This window comes from Otolemur garnettii, unplaced genomic scaffold, assembly GCF_000181295.1.
Source record: "Otolemur garnettii isolate 467f Iridium unplaced genomic scaffold, OtoGar3 scaffold00015, whole genome shotgun sequence".
NCBI lineage: Eukaryota > Metazoa > Chordata > Mammalia > Primates > Galagidae > Otolemur > Otolemur garnettii.
Genome location: NW_003852410.1, coordinates 12,616,459 through 12,628,569, shown reverse-complemented (window position 1 = coordinate 12,628,569; position 12,111 = coordinate 12,616,459). Strand labels below are relative to the sequence as shown.

At 37.7% G+C, this 12,111-nt stretch overlaps 1 protein-coding gene across 1 annotated transcript in view; it reads right to left on the bottom strand.

Moving 5' to 3' along the window:
• Positions 1 to 12,111, bottom strand: part of CNTN3 (contactin 3) — a 293,914-nt gene that overhangs the window by 90,037 nt on the left and 191,766 nt on the right. Inside the window, 5 exon segments of the mRNA XM_012802498.2 lie at positions 2,133 to 2,262; positions 3,168 to 3,304; positions 7,418 to 7,602; positions 8,130 to 8,232; positions 9,310 to 9,513. Coding sequence (XP_012657952.2) covers positions 2,133 to 2,262; positions 3,168 to 3,304; positions 7,418 to 7,602; positions 8,130 to 8,232; positions 9,310 to 9,513 — 759 coding nt within the window.

Genomic DNA, 12,111 nt, shown 5'->3' with positions numbered 1-12,111 from the left:
TCAGGCCTGGATTCACTTAGTTCACTATGCGCCACACACATAAAAAAGTATTTCATGCCAGTGTGCTTTCAGACAAGTTCTAAATCATGAGATAATTATTTTATACAGCACTTTTTAGTTTACTGCGAAAATTTAAAATAGCTCAATTATGAGTTTATTAAACCAAAGGACAACATTTAGTATTGAATTTTTTCTTGGTTTTTTAAGACAGAGCCTCCAAGTTGTCACCCACAGTAGAGTGCCATGCCGTCACAGCTCACAGTAACATCAAACTCTTGGGCTTAAGTGATTCTCTTGCCTCAGCCTCCCAAGTAGCTGGGACTACAGGTGCCTGCCACAATGCCCGGCTATTTTTTGATTGTAGTTGTCATTGTTGTTTGGCAGGCCCAGGCTGGATTTGAACCCACCAGCTCCTGTGTATGTGGCTGGAGCCCTAGCGGCTGAGCTATCAGCACTGAGTCAGCACTGAATGTTTTTAAAAGTTAGTTTCATGAAGACAGTAAGTTTGGTCTCTGTTGACCTCCAGGACACAGCACTTTGGCACAGTGCCTGGTATTTAACAGACGTTCAGTAAATGCTTTTAGAATGGAGGATGCTCATTGAATTAATATTCTCATTCATAAAATGTATCAAGTTCTAGTATAAAATTTTCATATTGTGAAAAATTTTAAGCTAGGAAAAAGTACTATAATGTAGTGATTACATTAAATGTTACATTATTACACTAAATATTACAGTACGGAGAAAGCCTGTTTGCTAATAAGGAATAGGATGTCAATCCTGGAACAACATCTGACATTCCCGATACATAATAATGTGTCACTTGAATGAAATGATATGTTAATCAGAAAATCACTCTTCCTTTCACTGTAACTGTGGAAAAAAAGGTAAGAACCTAGTGCATTTCCCAAATATCTAATGCCGTGCCTTATGGCAAACCCTAGAGGGTATAATTTATATTTTTGATCAGTGGAGATGTTAAAGTGAATCATCTTACAGGATTATGTATATGATTGTGGTAAAGAAGACATATTTTCCAGAGGTTGTGGGCTTTAAAAATTAAGATCCTCAAAGAAAAATTTTTACTGAAACAAACAAAAAAAATCTGTTTACATTTAAACAAAATATAATTTTTTACATATCTCATTTTTTCCTACACCACATCCCCACACAGGCTGTGGAGAAGGAATCCATGTACTTTGTAAAGATAGGTGAATTACAGCTCAGTAGGTCAAGCCGCTACAAGTATGACAGTGTTTCAATTTAAGATTTATGAGCATGTCCCCCTCTTTCTGGTTACAATATGCTACTTCCCTCATGGATAACAGTAGCCAGATTGTAGCTAAAGATTTACCCCAGGTAACAGCCCACTTAGTACAGACAGAGGATACATTTCTAACCTCCAGGCACCAGAGATGAGAAACCTGCTGTCTATTACACTGGGTTTTTTCGACCTCTCTTGACATGTAATTTGTTTTGTTTTCTTTTGCTTTTGAGACAGAGTCTCACTTGGTCGCCTTGGGTAGAGGCCACGGCACTATCTTAACTCACAGCAGGCTCAAACTCTTGGGCTTAAGTGATCCTCCTGCCTCAGCCTCATGAGTAGCTGGGACTATAGGTTTATGTCACAATGCCCAGCTAATTTTTTACAGGTGAGGTCTTGCTCTTGCTCAGGCTGATCTCAAACTCTACTGAGCTTAAGCAATCTACCCTTTGTGGTCTCCCAGAGTGTTACGAGTACAGGTGTGAGCCACCATACTCACCTCCTAAAATTAATTATTCTTTTAAAAGGCATTGCTTAGTGGGTATCAATGCCTACTGGGGGTGGATAAGGATATTTTGTGCCAATGTGTTTTCTTTTTTTTCTTTTTTTTTTTTATTGAATGGTAACTATGTACATTAATGTTTTTTTTTATTATTATTCTTGATTGAGTTCTACCATTGGGCCTTATTTCTGGTTATAATTTCTAGGTGTCTTGGAAATTGTTAAAACGTACACCTGATTAGAAGCTCTGAATGATCATGTTATAATACTAGCAGAATCCAATGTGAAAAGTAAGTTAGGCTTACAATGGAGGATGTAAGCAAAAAAAAAAAAAAAAAAAGAGAGAGAGAACAGAGAAAAGTCTTACCAACGACCTTGAGCTCAGCGCTGGAATAGACAAGGCCATGTTTGTTTTCTGCTATACACTGGAACATCCCAGAATCACTCACATTTAGGTTTGATATTGTAAGTGCACCATTTTCTATCTGTATTCTCTCCTAGATGATGATAAAAAAAAAAAAAGTCTTGCATATAAGCAATTATACCATTTTAAAAGAAAAATGACCACTTTAAACTATCATTTTCATTATGTACAAATCTTCTGTATTTTTCTCACAGTATTAGATTGTCTGATCTGAAATTTAACCTGTTCCTTACTTGAAATGTGAAAGGTTAATTCAACATAGTAGCTACACAACTGGAAATATAAATAAACAGTCTTTAGTCCAAAAGTATACAGTAAAACCAACAACAAAGCAGGAGGTAGAATAGGGTCACCATGTCATTTTCTTCCCCATAAGGTTCATGAGGTTGACTTCTAAGTTACCAACTGGAAAGGTTTTCAACTTTTTTTCAAATCATACAAGTTAAAAACATTATGGATTCTAGGCATGAAAAAGGGTTCTGAGAAACACACTAATTTACCAGAGCTTTTAGTAGCATGAAATATTACGTATAGAAATTTGAAAGAACATAATTGTCAGTACACAAAAAGGGCAAAAAATTATAAGGGTTGAGAAAAAAAAATAATGGAGAAAATAAATACTCATGCGACAAGGTAACTAACTAATAGATATATTTATTCTACAGAGGCCACATGAAGTTGTCAAATAGAAAAAGGAAATTTGTTCTCCATTTGATTAAAGTTAGGCTTTCTCTAATTTTAATTCCAAAAAAAAATTAGTATATTATTTCGCCCACAATCATCTTTCTCCAATGAAATGCAGTGAACAGATCTCCTCACTGGAAGACTGGGTACATGATTTCATATTTTTTCCTCCTTGTACTACTTCTTAGAGGTAAATAAAAGTGTGCAAGCTCAACCGTTTACTCTGGTACTAATGAAGGCATTTTCTTAACCAAGTGGGAAGAGAGGGGCGATTAAGCAGGTGTATTACCTTACCTCTAGCACCAGGGCCTCTCCGTTTTTTAACCATCGGTAGGATGGTTTAGGCTTCCCGCTTGCACGACATTCCCAGTAAAGATTGTCCTCCACAGCTATTTCCACGTCCTTTATAAGCTGAACCCAGTGAGGTTTTGCTTCAGTGAAAGAGGAGGAAAAAAAATATGGAGAGAAGAAATTCAAAACCCCCAGCAAATAAAACATATTTATTACCTTATCCAGGTAAATACAAATGGACGTGAGACTGGAAGAGATTGGAGTGAGTGTAGAGGCTGGAATTATATTTTCTTCACTAAGTATTTACTGAGTGGATGCACGAAACATTTCTGTATTTGAGGATGGATGTTGCAATCTGTCATTTCCTAAGCCAAGTTCATTACGCTTTCTCTATTTAAAATAGTCTGGGCACTGCAGTCTACTCTTCAGATGTCAGTCAAAAGGAATGCAGGTACACAGACTGATTTCCTTTCCAAGCATATTTTTGAATCATGACATCAGAACTGATGAAACTTCATCAGTGAATGACAGCACATATTGCTCTTAATTATGAACTAAAAATTAACATCCATAGAAGAGAAAGCTTCTATCTCTGAGGAAAAACTATTTCCTTCATGTTACAAAGAACTCTCCATTAAATACAAACCAGTTAGTATCAACCTCTCAGTGAATTAAAATGAAAGCAGAAAGGATGGGTAGATTGGTTCAACTGGAATCATATGTATTTCTTCTTCTTCTTCTTTTTTTATACCAGAAAAAGAAGCAACTGATGTGATTTTAAATTACCTATGCAAATTAGTTGGAACAAATGGCTTTCTCATCTTCACTTCAGTTTTAGAAAGTATTTGGAAAATCCTTTTACAGATGAAAACACCATACCACTCACAGTGAAAGCCACTCAGTATACACGGCGTGTTTGGCCAAGTCTCATCTGTGTTTCAGATTCAAAGCTGGGAGGTGAGACGTCTTACTGGTTTCACGTTGCATTATGCATGCGGCGTGTGCTGTGGGATTCACATCTGCATCCTCCATATGGAGAAGCAGTTTATCTATTTCTATTTAATTGCAACCACGGGAAGATTTGTCTTTCCATTTCCATCTCATAAAATTGCTTTTTATAAATGAAATTGAAAGGAAACTACGGCTCTTTAGCTTTTACAGAAAACCTTCAGGTCTACGTTTTATCTTATTTGGGCTTCATTCTACCCAGACGACTTGCCCAGTATGAAGTGTAGTTCAGCACCAAATCACTTCTCTCTGTTTTATATTAAAATCTATTTTCTTCTTTCAGGAAGGACCAGGCTGAGATGGAATATGACTCTGAATAGACTCACACGTGAGTCTTCGACTGAGACCTGAGTTTCTGCAAAAATTCCCACAGGCTTTCCAAACTAATATTCTTCTACAAATGGGAGGATAATACGTTAGACTAAACCAATCCTGCGATTACACCTATCATATTAATCATGATTTCCCCTCTTATATGAAATCCAAATATTCTATCAGACCATTTTTACATGACATATTAGAGCAGATAAGCACAGTAATGTAAAACATTTATTAAATGTATTTATCTTAAGCCAGAATTGTAAGTTAAGTTTCATGAAATGCTCCGTTACTAATTTCTAGTTTATTTCACACATATATATCATATTACCTACACAATGGACTAAAGCAATAATCTTCCTCTTTTACCAAATATAGCAGATGCTGTTGGCTTTCTTTGTGTATTCGTTTCTTCTCATCCTTAGTCCTAAAATAACCCCAATTTTTCATATAGTTATCTTCACTTCTATCACTTCGCATTGTCCATAAAATCCACTGAATCATGACTTTATTCTCTGTTCTAAAGAAAAGCTCTTAAACTGGCCAGGCGCAGTGGCTCAAGCCTGTAATACTAGCACGGTGGGGAGGCCAAGGCAATGGACTACTTAAATTCAGGAATTTGAGACCAGCCTGAGCAGGAGTGAGACCCTGTCTCTACGAAAAATAGAAAAAAACTAGCCAGGCCTGGGCGATCGGGGAGCATGCCTGTGGTCCCAGCAACTCAGAAGGCTGAGATAAGAGGATTAATTGAACCCAGGAGTTTGAGGTTAATGGCTCTCTACTCAGGGTGAAAAAGTAAGACTTTTTTTTTTTTTTTTTAAAGGCTCTTAGGATGGGGCCTATGCCTCAAAGGAGTTGGGCTCGGGCCCCACATCCCTGAGGTGGGGGGTTCAAACCCCACCCGGGGAAAAAACGGCAAAAAAAAAAAAAAAAAAAAGAGTAAAAAAAGACTCTTTAATTATTTAATCCAGTTTCTCCTTGTCAGTGATTAGTTTAGCAATGAATATAGAGCCAGTGAAATATCAGAAGAGGATTGCCAGATATTTTGGAGGTACAGAGAATGAATAACAACTGATGTAACTGACGTGCTGGTCACTGCTGGCAGCCGTTTTGTGATCATAATGGAAACTAATGTGAAGAGAAAGGGAAAAATCAGATAAGGGTAGAAAAATAAATCCCAGAGAAACTGAGGCAGCCCTGATGTTAAAGTACGTGAATGACGATCTAGCTTTGGATTTTTCATTCTATGGAGGATACAATTAATTGTTTATCATTATGCAGGGCTGCTCTTACACAGAGTTACAAACATTTCTACTGAAACATGAAAACAGACAGAACATCCCGCATTTTCCTTCTTACCCTGCACTCACCAGTGGGTGCTCAGAGAAAAGTGAGCCAGAGCATGAAGAAAGGTTACCTGCTGTGTGGGGGCCTCATGGCTACATAGCCACAGCTCCTATCCCTATCTCCACGTCCTCCAAGGAACACACAGGCCTGACACCCGGGTAACTTCCATGTTCTATATTCTCAACTAATCATGTAATAAGATGAGAAAGTGACGAAGCAGAATGGTTCGTACTACTAAACCATGCTTCCATTTTGTTGCCGACAGATCCCAAAATCATATATCTATACACATAAACACACATATATATATATACTGTATACATACGTACTAAACAATATAACAAGTGTAAATCTTGTCACAGTTACAATACCTACAGTCTTCAGTCTTCAAATTTTCCAGAAGGGGGTCATAATAAGCCTTATAATTTTAATATTTGTCTTTTTTTTTTGTTTGTTTTTCAGAGATAGAGTCTCACTTTATCGCCCTCAGTAGAGTGCCATGGTGTCACAGCTCACAGCAACCTCCAACTCCTGGGCTTATGTGATTCTCTTGCTTCAGCCTCCCAAGTAGCTGGGACTACAGGCGCCCGCCACAACACCTGGCTATTTTTTGTTGCAGTTTGACTGGGGCCAGGTTTGAACCTGCCACCCTCAGTATATAGGGCCGGCGCCCTACTCACTGAGCCACAGGAGCTGCCCTTAATATCTGTCTTTGCAAATGTTTTCTTCCCTATAACATGTATGCACTGGAAAGTGTTTCAATCTCTAGTTTCTAATATAAACTGTATATTATTTGCCTTTCACAAAAGCGGTCAATCTCCACCAATTTTAGAAATTTTAATAATTCTAGTGATTAAACTACAAACACATGCATTCACTGAGCTTACATTTCCATATATTTAACAGGTCCATTTCCTAAGAACATGTATTTACTCTTTATAAACCAAGTTTTAATCAAAATCCTAGCTTTTTTAAATCAAAGGGACTTGAAAACAAAGTTTGAAAAAAAAGAGACAATGTAATTTTCCTATAAATAGGCTCTAACTAAAGGTAACATTATTATTATTTCTTTACCCCAATTGAGCAGTACATCAAATAAATGTGATTACAAATTAAAGGCAACAAACAGAGGACAGAAACATTATTGGATGAGCTAGAACAACACTGAAATGCTAAACAAGACCTGAGTTGGTGTGGTTTGGGTGATAGAGTAACGGCAACTTTCCTCAATAGATGTTTTTTTTCTGCTTACTAATGGTAATAAAGAGAGATATAAAACCACCCTTTCTGGAGGAGAAGACAGAAACCAGATCGTTCGCTAATGGGCTGAAAAGTATGTGAAATGTTACTCTTAGGAAAATAGAAGAAATATTTCAGTATCATAGAAACCAGTTTTAAATGCAAAAGGAATATATTACATCTCCGACTTTATAAAATTTTATTTGTGTTTCATTTCTCCGATGATACGTGTTTACCATTTAACAAAACGTGCGTCAGAACATGTTGAACACTGGGGCTCTGCATTGGACTCTCCCACCCTCAGCAACCTAACGTTCCAATCTCTCCCCTGAAATGCTCACCATAGTAAGTGAGACGCCCCCTGGCGACATTTTTCCCTCGGGAATTCTCAGCAATGCATTCATAGGAACCTGCGTCTTCCTGCTGGAAGTTGGGGATTTCCAGCACCCCGTTGAACTTCCTTAATTTGATTTTGCTGGAAAATGGCAGTCCATCACTTCTTCGCCAATTAATCTGCGGTATGGGACTAAAAAGAAAATCATCAGCTGTCTGCTGCTATCACACGATGCCTTCTGGAGGCATCTATCTTCCGAGAAAATAAAGCTTTTGTGAAGGTAAGGAAAAAAGGCACAGGTTTTCAAAGGCAGAAAATCCCTTCTACTGGTGGGTTATGTACATGAACCTGATGAAAAGATTTTATCCTTTAAGTTGATATTTTAGTAAAATGAACTGTTTTTCTTGATGCAATTCATGATTTAGAGAAAAAAAGCCTAATCCATATCCATTGTATTAAATTATACAAATAAACAAGAAAAAAAAACCTCACAAAACTCAGAATTTAGTTTATTAAATTAGGGAGGCATAGTTATTTTTTCCAATTGCCTTTAAATACAGTTTCAAATTAAATTGTACTGCATTTTATTTTTTCCTTTGTTTCAAATGAAAGTAAATCTCAGAAAATAATAACAGGAGAGGAGTCTGTCAAAAACCACCCTGATCTCATACAGCAACCTAATACTTCAGCAGATAAGACTAAAATGTTATAGAACTTACTTTCCAAGGGCAAAACATTCCAATTTCACAGTTGAACCTTTAGCGGCTGGAAGAGTTTCTGGAAACTGAACTTCTATTTTGGGTTCATATTCACCCATCACACCTGTAAATCCACGATACAAAGATAATAGTTTCAACATTTCCTCTGGCACCGTTTCTTTTTTCTTAAATAAAACTTTCTTCTGCTCACTTTGAACCAGTTCTCCTAGTGACTGAAATGACCTACGACTGCTAACTGAGTTCAAAAGTGCAATGTTAATACACATGGAAAAATGTTGGATTTGCTGATTCATAAGTTACCACTTAACAGAGTAGTTCCAAGCAAACCACTATGCCTTTTACATTATAAAAAATGGGAGGCTTTTGTAATTCTGTATTTACTTTAGACATTTCTAGTCAAACGGAAATATATAACATATTATGACTTCCTGAAATTTCCTAAAGAACAAAAATTATGGCAGAGAATTTACTTAATGGTACTCTGATAGCAGAGATACCAATCTCAAACATTAAATGGCTCCCTGGAGTCAAGAAACAGTGACTTAATAAATGGGAAAGGTCAAATTCAATTATAACTGACTGGAAAAAAGTGCTTCAATACTCTGTGGTCATGGCATTATGGTGTATCAGATGTGGTTTTGTGTAAGTGGGTCGACAACTCCGGCTTACAAATCTGCTTCCTCTGCGGCTCATAAACTGCCCTTATACAGCCATCAAGGTGTTGATGAAACAGATTTTTTTCTTTAATTATTTTTTTTTAGTGATGCTTTTTAGCTTATAGCAAAATATCCGGAGCCCTAAAAACCCTTAAGCTGGTAAACATCAGTGACGTTGTGGGAATGTAACCTCAGTCACTCCCAGGCTCCGAAGGCCCTCATTCATGGTGGGTCTAATGCCTTGCTGTCACTGTCTTGAAATTCTTTACTAATTTTTGAACAAATAACTGCTCATTTCCATCTCTCACTGATCCCTGCAAATTAAGAAGCTAGTCCTGGGTAAGGCTCAGGAACAAGGACCTGTAGTCTATGAAATGATTTTCATCGCCATACTCATAATATTTTTTGCTCTCAAAAGACGAAGTGATTAATCCTTCAAGATATACTTTTTGTTTTTTTCCCATTTGTTTTTGCTTAAAGTAACAGCATAGTTTCTTACTGTCATACTGTGAGATATTTCATACCATCGGAACGTAGCACCAAAGGAGTGGGCGAGCCCAGCACTCTGGCATTGGTCACCGTGCTTGTCACCACGCACGTATAATTTCCCACGTCCGAGGGCTCCACCTTAGATATGTAGAGGTGTCCTGTCTCTTGAGAGACAAATCTCCGACTATCTTCTTCAACAAATGATGGGTATTCATTGAAGATCCAAGCATATGATAGTTCTAATAACATCGTGGAAGAGAGAAAAAAAAATCCGTTTTTAAAAGCCAGTTTTCTATAGCATATGAGAACTATACCAAATCACTACACAAAATCAAAGAGGGCTGCACGCTTTTGCTGCCGGTCATGAAGAGAAGCAGTTCTGTGACATGATCCTGTCTTCCTTCTTTATTACTACAGAGAACGCCGGCTGTTGATGGGCATTCTTGTGGGAACAACGTTATTACTGTCACCATCTCTGCCCCAGACGCCTTCTGACAAACCTCCCTGGCTGGAGTCTTGCTCGCTTTTAATTTGTGTCTTCATCCTGCACATTCTGTGATCTTTCAAAAGTAAAAACCCAATCCTATCAGTTCCTGACATCAAACTTTCCACAACCTTTTAACTTCTCAGGAATAATGTAAATTTGTTTAAAGTGAACATTAGAACCTCCGTGGTCAGGGGTAGGGAACCAGAGGCCTGGGGCCATATGTGGCCTTCTGGATCCCTGAGTGTGGCCTGTGGACTGATGGCACATTTTACAGAAAAAAATATTTTTAATAAAGGGATTCGTTCTGTGAAGTTTGGATTTGGTTGTGGGGCTACATTTGGGGATCTGGAGGGCTGCAGGTAGTCTTACTAAGCCCCTGCTTAAAGCCTCAGCATCTCAGAAGCCCCAGGCAATTTCTTGGACCTAAGACTTTACACACTGCTCCTGGGGCCTACAGCTCCCTTAGTCTCTGTCCTCACTTTTGCCATCTCCCCCTTTTCAACAACCAACCCCCATTCTTCTAGATAACTTCCAAATGGTTTTCAAATCTTGGTTCCAACATAAGGAATAATCAATCACCTCCTCAGAGAAATCTTCCTTAATCTTCCTTCTCTGGGTTGATATTCCTATACAGAACAACTCCATACTTATTTCAACTAAAGCAGGTACAACTCAGTATATAATAATCCATTTATAGTAGAACCTCCATACTTGACCACTCCCTACACTGACCACCACCTTAAGTTGACCTAATTTTCATGGACTAGACATACACCACATGTAGGTGTCAGTACAGTAGGCCTGGTTCCTTATGCTGACCAGCACTGTATGTTGACCAGTTTGTCACGGTCCCTTGGGTCGTCAACTTACAGTGGTTCTACTGGACTTATCTGTCCTCCCACCACTTGGTAAACAAGAGGTGTTAGCTTTTCTTTCATCTGCCCTTCCTCCTCTCCAAACTGGCAAAATGAAGCATCCAAAGGCATTTATAACTCAATAAATATTTACCGAGTTAATTAAGAATAAAATTATCCCATTAACTATTTCCATTATAAAGTCCAATATGAGAGTTGTCTTAAACTTTAAGGCCAAGGAAAATCAACTTTCCCTAAAGAAACTATTTTTCTTCTCTTCTGTGACAACGAGGGATAAATATTATGCTGCTTTGTTCTAGACATCCAACTGGTTCAGGGCCAAGTTGATATTTAAGCACAGTAACCATGGCTGGCTTACTAGCTTACTTCTTTCCTTATTCCTACCTTCTTTTACAACTGTATTGATGGTATTGCATTGATTCATTACCGTAATGGTTTTCCAAAAGAACTTTTATAAAACATAAGAAATCAAAATAAATGTGTTATACAACAAGGCCAACTATATTTAAGGCATAACTCCAATAGTGAAGGGTCTTCCCATGTGCAAAGGGAACAGTAAATTGACATACAAATAACAATGAGATAACATATAAGGGCTGAATGAGAGTTGCATGGGTTTCAGAGAAAGGTCAGGTGATATTCTTTCAAGACTGAAGAACAGGTCTTAAGGGACAGGACAACACTTTGATAAGCAGCGTAGAGTACAAAACATGGGAAAGGCCTTCAGAGGAGAGGGCATCTGGTGGAACTCTCAATGCAAGTGCAAATGATAGATGCTTACAAAGATTAGCAAGTCCACTGCAAATTGTACAGGCATTCAGAAATGTCATTTTTTTTGTTTATCTCAAACTGATCTTTAAATCATTCTATCCTATCAGCAGTGTTTCACGAAATTCCAATCAGTCATGTGATAAGTTGTGAAATCTAAAGTTGTTAAGAGGACTGTATGAAGGAAAAAAAGTGTCTCAACCATCCTCTCTGCAGTTAGCCTCATGCCAACTCTGATGGTGCTTTCCCTTACAATTGTACTGAATAAACCACTGGAGAAAAGAATGTCATAAGGTAGGTTGAGTTTGTTTTGCATTAGGTAAAAGTGTCAGCTATTGTCGTAATAGCCCTTTGAGGCTTTCCTGCTGTTCTTCCCAATGCCTGCAACATTTTGTTTTTTAAAGGAGACAGTGCAATCTTACTCTGTTTTTCGAAGTGTTCTTTACATGAAATTAATAAGGCTGTTTCTGTCCCTTTTATCCAGCCAGATTTCCATTGCTTCCCCAATATAGAAGACCTTAGTTGGGCATTAGGAATGAATTTTACTTAACCAGTTATATTGAGATAAGAATGTCCAATTGAAAGGACTCCAATTCAGAGTCAGACAACCTAAAATCCAGTAAATTCATGCAAGAGAATATTATATGGTGCTGAGGCTATTTGAACAATAACTCTATGCAACAAATACTTGGAACAAACATCACAAT